The 12692-nt window shown below is 49.8% G+C and overlaps 1 protein-coding gene across 1 annotated transcript in view; it reads left to right on the top strand.

The window, feature by feature from the left end:
* The first annotated feature begins 331 nt into the window (after window positions 1–331).
* Window positions 332–12692, top strand: part of LOC144166462 (uncharacterized) — a 72055-nt gene continuing 59694 nt past the window's right edge. Inside the window, exon 1 of the mRNA XM_077695973.1 lies at window positions 332–481. Coding sequence (XP_077552099.1) covers window positions 462–481 — 20 coding nt within the window. The 5' untranslated portion in view covers window positions 332–461. The remainder of the gene's footprint in view (window positions 482–12692) is intronic.

Below are 12692 nucleotides of genomic sequence, written 5' to 3'. Positions count from 1 at the left end.
CGCCGAGCAGGCAAAGAAGTGAGATAAAAGCCACTTATCGCTAGACAGTACCCGGAACCCGTCTCGACCGCGTTCACCCTCTCGTTTCGCTGTTGTGATATAGATGCCTACTGAAAGCAGGACGTCCGTCATTTCGCGCATTTGTAGGGTTATTCTTAGCACGCCACGTATTGACCACAAGATTGACGCGTTGAGCCTTGCATATCAGCTTCCCTTCGTCGTCGTGACTGTTAAGAGAACATCGTATAGTTCGTGGTAACCGTCATTGACGCCACCTAAGTGGCGAAAAGAGCTTCATGCTGTTTTGGGGAGGTCGACGGATGTTTCTCAACAGGTGCTTAACTCTTTTGCTCAAATGCACTCCAGGCTGAAGTGCACGTTCCCGATTAGGCGGGCGGTGGCTGGATAACACCGCTGCTACGTTTGGGCAGGAAAGGACGTCCGAAAGAAGGTCCTTCGTAATGGCGTCCGAACATACCAGGTGAAAATAATATATTTTTTAGCTGGATTATTGAACCAGAAATTTCTTCTAGCTAGAAATAGGCAGAATGGAATAGGTAGAAATGAGCTAGAAATTCAGTTTCTAGCACATTTCTACCTGGATTGAGATTGTGTTCCGGCAGGCAGCTATAACTTCCAGCTAGCATTTGTCAGTCAGGCTGGAAGGGAAAAAAACCTGCAAGTTGGAAACAATCGTATCTAGCTAGACTAAGAATTTTTCTAGTTAGAAGCTGTGGATTCCAGGTAGAATCTATAAATCTAGTCAGAAATGAAGCTGTAAATTATGGTTTCTCGCTAGAAATGCAATTGATTGCTCGTGGTCCCTCGACACATCTGGTCGTCGCACCGCTCCCGCGCAACGTCCACCCGGACCGCAACAAGGAGCGAAGGCGAACCAGAGCCCGCGCACTCGCGGAGACGTACGCTACAGACAACACGGCGGTATACGTGGACGTCGCCCAACTCCCGGACAGACCCCACACCTTCGTGGCCGTAGTGATCCGCGCCACGGACGGAAGCATCCTGAACGCCTGCAGCTTCCGCTCCCCCGGCGCCGAGCAAGCAGAAGAGGCTGCCATCGCACTGGCGCTACGAAGCGACCCCGACACCACAACCATCCTGAGCGACTCCCGCTCGGCCATCACCAACTTCGCCAGAAGCAGCATCGGGGAAACGGCAGCCCGCCTGCTCCCCACGCGCAAGTCGACCACAACCAACATCAGATGGTTCCCGGCACACGTCGGACCCATCGCCGGAGGAGCGGCCAACCGCAACGAGACAGCAGACGCCGTCGCACGCGAGCTCGCGCACCGTGCGGCGCCCCCCTGCGCCTCGACCGCGGGAGACGTCGGCCTCCAAGCGGAACCGCTGACCACGTACGGCGACATCCTGTCGTGGTACCGAGAGGGGCGCCGAGCGCTGCCTCCGCCTCACCCGAGGCTGGGCAGACGCGAAGGCGTCCTTCTCCGACAACTACAGACCCGCACGGTGCTCACGCCGGCCCTCGCCCGACACGTGTGCCCCGGATACTATGTGCAAGTGCAGTGCAGTGTTTGTGCGCGTGAACCAGCAACTCTAGCCCACATCATGTGGGGCTGTGAAGTGCAGCAAGACGGTGCCGAGCCGGACTCACTACCGCCAGACATTGTGGAGTACATCAGCTCGCCCGACTCTGCGGCGCAGCTGCTCGCCATCCAGCGGCTCGAGGACGCCCTGGCCCGGCAAGAGCGAACGGGGGACCCTCCCGCGGGAGCGGACTCACCTAGTAGCCGACGTCGCGACGCAGGCCCACCCTCGAGGTCTACATAGCCACGAGCTAGATAGGGTGCGGAGAAGCCCTGCGTGGCCAGATCCGCACCCGCACGCCGGATATTCTCAATAAAGTCTTGTTCTCTCTCTCTCTCTCTGCGCTGCTGCTAATCGTCCCTGCGTGAAATGCAATTACTGCAGTGTCAGACAGCAACACGTACGGACACAAAGGTCAGTGGACGGAGGAGTAGATGGAGAGGGTCGGAAATGATTGACGTCATCGAAGAGACACCCTGATCGTTGCGCAGCTTGCTACTCCACGGAATAATGAAGGGTATGCGATGGAGATAAGTGAAAAACCACACTAGTCCTGGTAATCCATCTAGGGTGTTTGTGTATGTGTGCGTCCGTATACGGGCGCGCCTGTGTATATGTTCGTGCGCTTCTGCTCATGTGCGTTCTGCTCTTCAGCATAGGCGTGCGCAGGTGGAGGGGTGAAGGTGGCCATGCCCCCCCGCCCTACTCCTTCTGGGATAGGCGCAAAATTTGTGGCATAAAAAGTATAGCTTTAGTTATGTCGCTGCACGCCCCGGCTTTACATTATCTGCTGACTGTCTCCGATCCATTTCACTTCAACTTTCACCCACATGTCCTGTGACACGCTTTATTTTCTGCCGCACCGATCGAGTTCCCGTTATTTGAAAAATTCGCGCGAACTCGTGCGGCACGCGAAATTTTTACATTTTAATAGCAAAACTGCGCTCCATTCGCTAACTGCGCTCTCCGAGTGGAGGTTGAGCGTCCTCCGCGGCTCTCTGTGACTGTGTGAATAGCACCATGTGCCGGGAACCTACACCGGTGAAATACTAAGCACAAGCGACTTTCCGGCCCGGACCTTTTGCGGGGCGCAATACTTACGAAACTGACCCGGATGGCACGGGAAATCTCCCTTAAGAAATGGGGCACCTGAAAAAGGCAATATCTTTGTTGATTGTTTTTTTTTTTTGCGTATTGCAGAGGCAATTTTCGAGAGGTCCAAACTGGGCGCATCTCTCTTTCTCTCTCTCCTCTCTCTATCTGTCTCTGTGTGTGTGTGTGTGTGTGTGTGTGTGTGTGTGTGTGTGTGTGTGTGTGTGTGTGTGTGTGTGTGTGTGTGTGTGTGTGTGTGTGTGTGTGTGTGTGTGTGTGTGTGTGTGTGTGTGTGTGTGTGTGTGTGTGTGTGTGTGTGTGTGTGTGTGTGTGTGTGTGTGTGTGTGTGTGTGTGTGTGTGTGTGTGTGTGTGTGTGTGTGTGTGTGTGTGTGTGTGTGTGTGTGTGTGTGTGTGTGTGTGTGTGTGTGTGTGTGTGTGTGTGTGTGTGTGTGTGTGTGTGTGTGTGTGTGTGTGTGTGTGTGTGTGTGTGTGTGTGTGTGTGTGTGTGTGTGTGTGTGTGTGTGTGTGTGTGTGTGTGTGTGTGTGTGTGTGTGTGTGTGTGTGTGTGTGTGTGTGTGTGTGTGTGTGTGTGTGTGTGTGTGTGTGTGTGTGTGTGTGTGTGTGTGTGTGTGTGTGTGTGTGTGTGTGTGTGTGTGTGTGTGTGTGTGTGTGTGTGTGTGTGTGTGTGTGTGTGTGTGTGTGTGTGTGTGTGTGTGTGTGTGTGTGTGTGTGTGTGTGTGTGTGTGTGTGTGTGTGTGTGTGTGTGTGTGTGTGTGTGTGTGTGTGTGTGTGTGTGTGTGTGTGTGTGTGTGTGTGTGTGTGTGTGTGTGTGTGTGTGTGTGTGTGTGTGTGTGTGTGTGTGTGTGTGTGTGTGTGTGTGTGTGTGTGTGTGTGTGTGTGTGTGTGTGTGTGTGTGTGTGTGTGTGTGTGTGTGTGTGTGTGTGTGTGTGTGTGTGTGTGTGTGTGTGTGTGTGTGTGTGTGTGTGTGTGTGTGTGTGTGTGTGTGTGTGTGTGTGTGTGTGTGTGTGTGTGTGTGTGTGTGTGTGTGTGTGTGTGTGTGTGTGTGTGTGTGTGTGTGTGTGTGTGTGTGTGTGTGTGTGTGTGTGTGTGTGTGTGTGTGTGTGTGTGTGTGTGTGTGTGTGTGTGTGTGTGTGTGTGTGTGTGTGTGTGTGTGTGTGTGTGTGTGTGTGTGTGTGTGTGTGTGTGTGTGTGTGTGTGTGTGTGCGCGTGTGTGCGCAGGGGTGGATCCAGGTTTTTTCTGAGGGGGGTCAGCTTCTATAGTAGTGATGGGGATGATGATGGTGATGATGAGCAGAAGCAGGTTAGTAGCCTTTTTATTCGCAGAAATTTCGGAAAACCAAAAATACAAGAAACACAAAAAATGGCTGCGTATCTGTTCCTTCCGTTGCAAATGTCGACGAAAGACGATAGTCGACTGGCGCCCCTGCCAAGTAAAATGCCTCGCTTCTCTTTTCCGCTCACCTCCCAGGCTGTTCCTCTCCCGTCTCGTTCCTCCCAAGATACCACGATAGAGGTTTGCTCAAGATAATTTAAATTTACCGCGTTCTACCAAGTCGGGTGCCTCGATGCCAGCGCTGCCGTACGGCGGAGACTAGCGTGAATAGAGGCAACCTACTCCAACATTTATAAAACCACGTTACCCTACTCCGCGAGCGTTCAGAGCGGAAGGCAAAACCTATCCAGTGAAACCTTTCGTTACTGTTACCGTTTGATTTCTTAAATGCCGCCAGGAGCTCCGACAACAGCAGGCGACGGCTTTCTGCAGTTGATGTAGTATTTCATTTGCTATCGCAAAAACCAAGTATCCGTGATTTTTTAAATAAAGGAACACTGCAACTATCACTTATGTTTTGATTTTCTGCCTTATATTTAAGTAATGTCTTGTTCTGTTCAACAATGTTGACAAGCATGAAAATTGACACCGGGCTTAGACGTGTAGATTTGGCTGCGGGTATATAAGATTATTGCGCTCGGGTGGCTGAATCGAGTCACAGACAGACAGACAGTGATTGTTTTTTTTTCTGTTTTTAGGGCAGTGCTGTTACCACTAGTCGCTGCGCGCTGATATGTGGTTTTGTAATAAATTCTCTTTTCACAGACAGACAGAGACACAGACAGACCAAAATTTCTGCGTTTAAGTAGCGCAAGAAAGACTATCGTCTTTAAAAATCATCAACTGGACTTTTCTACGACCTGATGAGTCATCTTCTTGGGGGCATAAATTCAAAGATGAAGGGGGAGGGGGGGGGGGGCTCAGGACATCTGGACCCCCCTCTAAATCTTCCAATGCGTGCGCGTGCGCGCGCGCACGCGTGTAGTGTGTGTGTGTGAGGGGGGGCTCTGGTGAGAATTGACCCCGTATCATGCGGGACATGTATGCTCTCAAGGTATTTGCGGGTGACGAAACATCAGGATCTCATTTAGTGGCCTAGTTGGATCGAGGTCCTGTAAATTTTCGCTACGCAAACAAAAAACCCAGAGACAGGAAGAGCAAAGGTTGCATCCTGACTCTTGCCCCGTCCGTGCCTTCGTCGCGGTGCCTTCGTATAGCGCACTGCTATCGCTCCGCCATCTTCGCATGGGTTTGTTTGGGGGGGTGGGGGGTCATAAAGACCATCGGAAAGTGTGTGCCCATATGAACGCATCCCTAACAGTAAATAGCAAAGCTTCTGACTTTTCCTTTGAACGTACAGACGACTTTAACTGCGACACCTCGAATGTCGTATACCTGCCTGAATATGCAGTACATTGGCCAAACAGAAACGTCTGTTTGGCCAAATGTACATTGTACATTGCCAATGTACATTGGCCAAACAGAAGTTTCTCTCAGGCCACGCACGTTCCTCCCCGATCTTCCTTTGTACAAGCGTGTCAACCTTTGTGGTCACTCTTTCGAAAAAAAATAAGGGCTACTATACTAGAATCACGTTTCCGTTCGCATCGCGAAACAGAAGTGAGTCCTTTTTGATTCATAAACGCAACACTTTAAATGCGGTATTAGTGAAAAGTGTAGGAAAGCTGGTGGGTTTGTTGCCATGACACGCAGTCCTCCTTCCGCAGAAGCAGAGCAACGAATTCTAGTACGTAACAGAGTGGTGAGCTGGGCAAGTTGGTAAGGCGTCATTTTGGACAACAGCGCGAGGAAAAGAAGTGGACGAAGGGAAAGGACAGGATGAGCGCTGACAACTCTCGTCCTGTCAGCGCTCGTCGTCCTGTCCGTTCCCTTCGTTCAGGTCATTTTCACGCGCTGTTGTCCAGAATGAATTCTGGTACGGCTTTACCGATTACGTTTGATTGTGCTTACGAAACCAATATGCAGCGTTCACAGTAACGATGACCGTTTCATGCTTTCATTTAAACCCTCCTGATGGTTAAACAATCGGGCTTGTATATATGCACCCCCTTTTCGAAACGTCAGTAAACATCCTTGTTATTATTCCTGTCGTGTGTTTGACTGTTTGCTCCAACTCTATCTCTCCCTCTCGATAAATATATATATATATATATATATATATATATTGTTACACAAAATGTCAGGACGGCTTCACTGGACAGGCAGTGTACAGTGCCACTTCGGTGAGCGCCAAGCACTAGTTTTGGGCCACCTAGTTGACAAACATGGCGTTAGACCTGACCCGGAGAAGATCGCAGCCGTCAGCCATTTCAAGCCGCCCCAGTCTGTGCGTGACCTTCGAAGTTTCTTGGGGCTATGCTCCTATTTCCGCCGGTTCGTGCCTAAATTTGCAGAGCTGGCTGCTCCTCTGTCCTATCTTTTGCGCAAGAATGTGCCTTTCAACTGGATGTCAGAGTGCGAGAACTCATTTTCCCAACTTAAGTTCTTGCTCACTTCTGGCCCAATACTTCGCCACTTCGACCCATCGGCTTCGACCGAAGTGCATACGGATGCCAGCAGCATCGGCCTCGGAGCAGTACTCGTGCAGAGGCATCACGGGGCCCAACATGTCATCGCCTATGCCAGCCGCACACTCAGCAAGTCAGAAAGAAACTATACTGTGACCGAGCAGGAATGTTTGGCGGTTATCTTCGCTGTGCAGAAGTTTCGCCCTTACATTTACGGACGTCCTTTTACGATTGTCACGGATCATCATTCTCTGTGTTTGTTGGTTGGACTACGTGATCCATCCGGGCGACTCGCCCGCTGGTCTCTCAGAGTCCATAAATACGACTTCGTTATATCCTACAAAAGCGGCCGCCGTCACACCGACTCTGATTGCCTTTCCCGGCTACCACTTTCAACGACTGCGTGCGACGCAGACAATTTCGACGACTACCTCGCGCCAGTATCTGAGGAATTTCCCAACGTTGAAACCTTTCGACGAGAGCAACAGAACGATCCCAATCTGGCCCATGCATTCTTCGCCGGTGCTCGTGCATCCGCCCCTTCTAATCGCTTTTCTCTTCGGGACGGCCTGCTTTACAAGGCAAACTACGGAGCATCTGGTGCGCGGTTTCTTTTGGTTGTACCAGAGAGTCTGCGCTCTTGCGTACTGCGCGCTATGCACGATGACTTGATGTCTCGACACCTTGGTACACCGCGCCAAAGAGCGCTTTTACTGGCCCAACATGCGGCGCACGACTGAAAAATACGTCGCCACCTGTACAGAATGCCAGCGTCACAAGCGTCCTGCCGCCATACCTGCCGGTCTGCTTCATCCTGTGCAACCACCCACTGCTCCTTTCGAGCAGGTTGGGGTTGACCTTGTAGGCCCACTTCCACGAACGCCTGGCGGCAACCGCTGGATTATCGTGTGTTGACCACTGACGCGTTATGCGGAAACCGCAGCTGTTCCAACTGCTTCAGCAACCTCTGTGTCTGTATTCCTGCTGCATGCCCTTATTCTTCGCCACGGCGCCCCTCGAGTGCTTATCAGTGATCGTGGCCGCCAATTTATTGCGGATGTTGTGGAGGAATTACTTCGGCTTTGTACTTCGCAGTTCCAGCATGCTACCCCGTACAATCCACAGACGAATGGATTGGTTGAACGCACGAATCGCACACTCATCAACATGATCTCGATGTACATCTCCTCCAACCATAGAAACTGGGATGAAATACTACCATTCATCACCTACGCTTACAACACCAGCCAGCACGAAACCACCGGCTACAGTCCCTTCTACCTCATCTACGCCCGCTCAGCTAGGACGCGTCGACACCATTCTACCATTTTCCTTGCACAACGAGGCATCCATTGCCAAAACCCTTTGCCTGGCTGAAGAATCCCGCCAATTAGCCCGTCTACGTACACTGTCCTCGCAGCGCCGTTCTAAGGACCGATACGACGCTCGCCACCGCAGTATTTCATTTTGTAAAGGTGACCTGGTGTTGCTATGGACACCTTTAAGGAAACGCGGTTTGTGTACCAAGTTTTTGTCCCGTTACACTGGCCCATTTGTTGTTGTGGATCGTGTCAGCGATGTCACCTACGTCATTTCACGTCTCACTGCGACCGGACGCCGGGCAAGCAAGACTCAGCTTGTACATGTTGCACGCCTTAAAACATACAACCCGCGCGCTGCTGAATGACTCTCCCTGGGGGTTTCGTCTGCGGAGGGGGAAATGTTACACAAAATGTCAGGACTGCTTCACTGTACAGGCAAATCCTCCCCGCCAGCTGCACGGCCGATGAAGAAGGGAACGAAGCGCTTCTTTTGGGCGGAATCGATGTTGGCTGCACGCTCTCTCGCCTGCTTATCCCCGTAACAGTCTATATGTATATATATATATATATATATATATATATATATATATATATATATATATATGAACCCGAACTGGAACTGAACCGAAAAAGTAAATAGCCGTTACCGGTTCAAGACAAAACGGTTCGACCATCGACCATCCGTTGTTGGTGTTGTGTATTCAACCATTAAGGCCTTTTTCTTTTACGTACCGTCTACTCCGTTCCCTCTCATACACTTTACCCTCCAGATCAATCAAAACGCTATCAATAAACGCTCCTTTTGTAGTCGGTTTGCGCAACATTGTGGCAGTGGCACTTTGCTGCTGGTAGCGCGAGCAGAATGCAAAGCTGACCAAACGAAATGTAATTATCGGCAGCTTGCAGGCCATACGAAACGACTTCGACCTTCTTTTGCTAAGACTTTGTACGAGCAAACAGGCTGCAACAGTGCTCCACTGCGCAACGGTGAAGGCGCACACCCGAAGTGTGCGAACGTTTTTCAGTTCGTAATTTGTTCAAAAAGGACGCACACCTGCAAAGCGTAAATCCTTGACAAGTACAGCGTAACCCAAGGTATACTGGCTAAGCCGTTTGGTGCTGACCAGAAGGGTCCGGGTTCGATCACGGTCCCCCGCGAACGTTTTTCCGATGTATACGAAAAGCGAGAACGTACATTCGTCGAGATTTCGATGCACGTTAGATATCCCCGAGTGGTTTGTATTACTCTGGCTTGGCTCCTCGGAGCAGAGGTGTAGCATAGGGGCATCAAACGCGCCAATATATTTTAAAATGGTGTTTTAGGAAGAAGAAAAAAATAGCAGTGGCTTAGCTCGGCTATGCTAGGATATACGTAGCGTGAGCTAAGGTTCAGCTGGTTATTCTTAGCTTTCCTGGTTGTCTAGGATTAGCTTGATTATCGTGCTTACACACGGTATACGCACCATGTGACACATGTATATTTATCAAGCGGCTCCGGCACAGCGTCACCAGTCGCCCCAGGGTTAAGCTGGTTCCACAGGCGCACGCCGGTGTTGCTGCGACGCACGAGCCATCGGTTCCACACCCGGCCACCTCTCGCATGATGATCACGTGAACCGGGCTGCCGCATGCGGAACGGAGGCCGGCGAAGACGCTGGGCGTTGGGGTGTGGGGTGTGTGAGAGACGCCGTGCAGCGAGCAACGTTCTGCGCTCCGTGAGACGTCACTGCTTCTCGCTCATGCGCAGCACGTATGGCTCTCCAGGACCTACGCGAAACTGCTCAACCTCGGCCAGTGTAGCTCACGCTACAAAATAAAAGGCACCTCAAGCGGTTTTAAATGATTACTCGCAAAATAAGCGAAAGAGAATATACCAAACATCAAATGTGAATATTTTCACAACCAAACGTACGTGTTATCAATTCAAAGGAAGTGAGTGCCGTGGTTCCTGGTATAATCGTCAGTTTTTCAGGGCGGGATAGCGGACAAGTTCACGTTTTTTAACAGCAAAAAATAATAATAGATATAGCAGAGAAAACTGTTAGCGTATGGTGCACACTTCTCTTTTTTTTTTTTTTTCAAGAAACTGCACCCCTTGACCTTACAGGCACTACGTACATATATATTGTCTTGGAAATAAAAACATCACTAAACACATGCTTGAAAGGCAGGCCGGTCCCACAGTACTCTCCCATTCGCCCAGTGCTCGTCCTTTCTGATTCTCAAGCAGCATGCCGAAGTTACGCACGCGGAAGAATATCAAGACTGCAGCTGCGAAAATCCTTCTCCAGCGACCCCTTCAACACAAGATTCGTCTGGTTTGGGCTCCTGCCCACTCGTCCCTTCCCGGAAATGTCATGGCCCACACGACAGCCCGAGAATTAGCCTACCGGCCACCGCGAGACGACTGGTTACAATTGGCTCATCCCCTAGTAACCTACCAAAGCATCACACAGCACTACAGGTTGAGTAGGTAACGGTACCCCCCTGCCCACCCGTCTCGCAAAATGTATTCCAGGGATCAATGCAACAATTCAATGGCTGCGTGAAGAAGGTGACAGTTCACAAATGATTCTATAGGCGACTAATAATCAAATTAATTGGTGGCATTTACGTGGCTGCTGTAGGATTTTTTTTTCTTATGCTACATCGCCGGTATAAAACGCTGGTATTAAATGCTGGTATTTGGACGCGCCGGTACGCCGGCATAACTGTAAGGTTTTACGTTTAGCCTGGTGGGCGATTTCATCGCGAGAATATCGCTTTCAACAAAAAAGTAAAGGGCAGAAAACATATCCCACCGTCATATCCCTTGGCGGTGGCTTTATGAACAACATAAAGCCTGGGTGAAAAGTAGTTGGTAAATCATCACTGCTTCATCTGCTTTCCTAATATCTCACCCAATTTTTTAAAGTTGGCTTTGAAATTTTACCACTGTTATTGGGAAACAGCGGTATTTTGAATTTTTGTTTGTATTTTGTTTTTATTGTTGTTTTAAACTATAAATATTTTTTTCTCCCTTAGCTGATAATTCAACTCACTGATCCGGTTCGCGAACCGGTTCAAACTTCCGAACCGGTTCGGTACGTAATTTAGTCGAACCAGAACTGAACCTGGAACGAAATGAATCTGCCCGAACCCGAACCGTAACCGAACCGGTATTTTTTTCGGTTGGACACTCTGATCAGGGTGTCAGGGGATATATCAGGGTGTAGAACCGGAACCGAACCCGAACCAAGAACCGGAACCGAACCGGTATTTTTGCCGGAACTGAACACGAACCGTTATTTTTTGAGCACGCTGAACTCGAACTGGAACTCAACCGGAAAAAGAAATGATTACGGGTTCACGACGAAACGGTTCAACCATCAGCTGTTGATAATGAGCGGTCAACGCCATTCAGGGCTTTTCTCTTTCACGCACCATCAGGCCACTAAATAAAGTCTTTTCTCTCTCTCTTCCCAACTTCTCACGCCCTTCCCACCAGTCACAAAACTGTCAGCGCTCTCTTCATCATTACAACATGAGGAGAGGTGTGCACACCAATGCTGCAACGTTGCTGCTGGTAGATCGAGCAGAATATCGAGTGCAAGGCTTAGCAAACGAAATGGCACACACTCGAAAACCTACGGGTGACATGAAGCACCGACTTCGCCCTTCCCTCGCTGTGACTGTGTACTGACAGTCTGGCCGAAAGATTGCTGCATTGCGACGAAGGCCCACACCAGAAATGTGCATACTTGATGCATTTCGGGTCGCAAGCCTGGGGAGCGTAAACACTCGACAAGAGTGACCCTCAAAGCTGCTCGGTGGCGGAGCTGTTGGCTGCTGACCAGAAGGATGCAGGTTCTATCATCGCACCCCGGCCGCGGCCGTTTTTCTAAGACAAAACATGCAAAATTATTTGTGCCGAGATTTTGACGCACGTTAAACCTTCCAGGTGGTCTAAATTTCTTTGCCGGCCTGTAATATATACGGTGTGCAGTAGCTTACGCGGCAATATTTTTTGAGAGGACATGTGTTTCAACAAGGGGAAAATACTAAGGTCCACCACGTAGTTCTAAATTATTCCGCGCCGACCTTCTACATGAACAATATGGGCTCTTTTTTGCTGTTTTCAGCCATGAAATTAGCAAAAAATAAGAACAAAAAACAGGTAGAATTCACTGTATAGACATGCGCTCCTTTGTTTGACTTTTACCATATATCCAAACTCGTATGCAGCGAGCACCTTGGACCGTGGTGCCTCGTGCAACAGTTTTTCAGAATGCGTAAAGCGGACAACTTCGCGTTTTTTTAACATACCCAAATAATGATAATAAATCAGAGCAAACTGTTAGCGTATGACGCGCACTAATTCTCCTTTGGTAGGAGCTGTTTCCTCAGTTCTTGCAGACGCTGCGTATTTCCTCTTGGATAAGATACGGCACTAAAGAAATTTGGGGCCCTATTCTCGACTGCACAAATTGCCGGCAATTTAGGCAATTTTCCGGAAGTCTTTTCTGATTGGCTTTCAATTTTGGTCACGTGCTTCCGGCTGACAAAGCGGTTGTGTGTGGTGTCGTCATTTTGACGTTTCATGTCGTCAACGGACACCAGTTCTAAAGTTTGCCTTATTTCTCGTTACTAAAGGCGCATAATTCTTGGCCGGCAATGAAAAACCAGACAAAATGCGGCGGACATGACAACGTAAGCCTGTCTTTGCTATTCAACAACAATACTGCTTGTAATACACACCCCCTCTGTGATTGGCTGAGAAGGCGTGACGTAATTTAAACAGTTGGCGGGAACGATTACGTCCTGCATTGGCAACTTCAGCCTGCGTAAAA

This window comes from Haemaphysalis longicornis, unplaced genomic scaffold (genome assembly GCF_048455015.1).
Source record: "Haemaphysalis longicornis isolate Haplotype H1 unplaced genomic scaffold, Haemaphysalis longicornis Haplotype H1 scaffold_171, whole genome shotgun sequence".
NCBI classification, from domain to species: domain Eukaryota; kingdom Metazoa; phylum Arthropoda; class Arachnida; order Ixodida; family Ixodidae; genus Haemaphysalis; species Haemaphysalis longicornis.
This window is presented reverse-complemented; position numbering and strand designations above follow the sequence as displayed.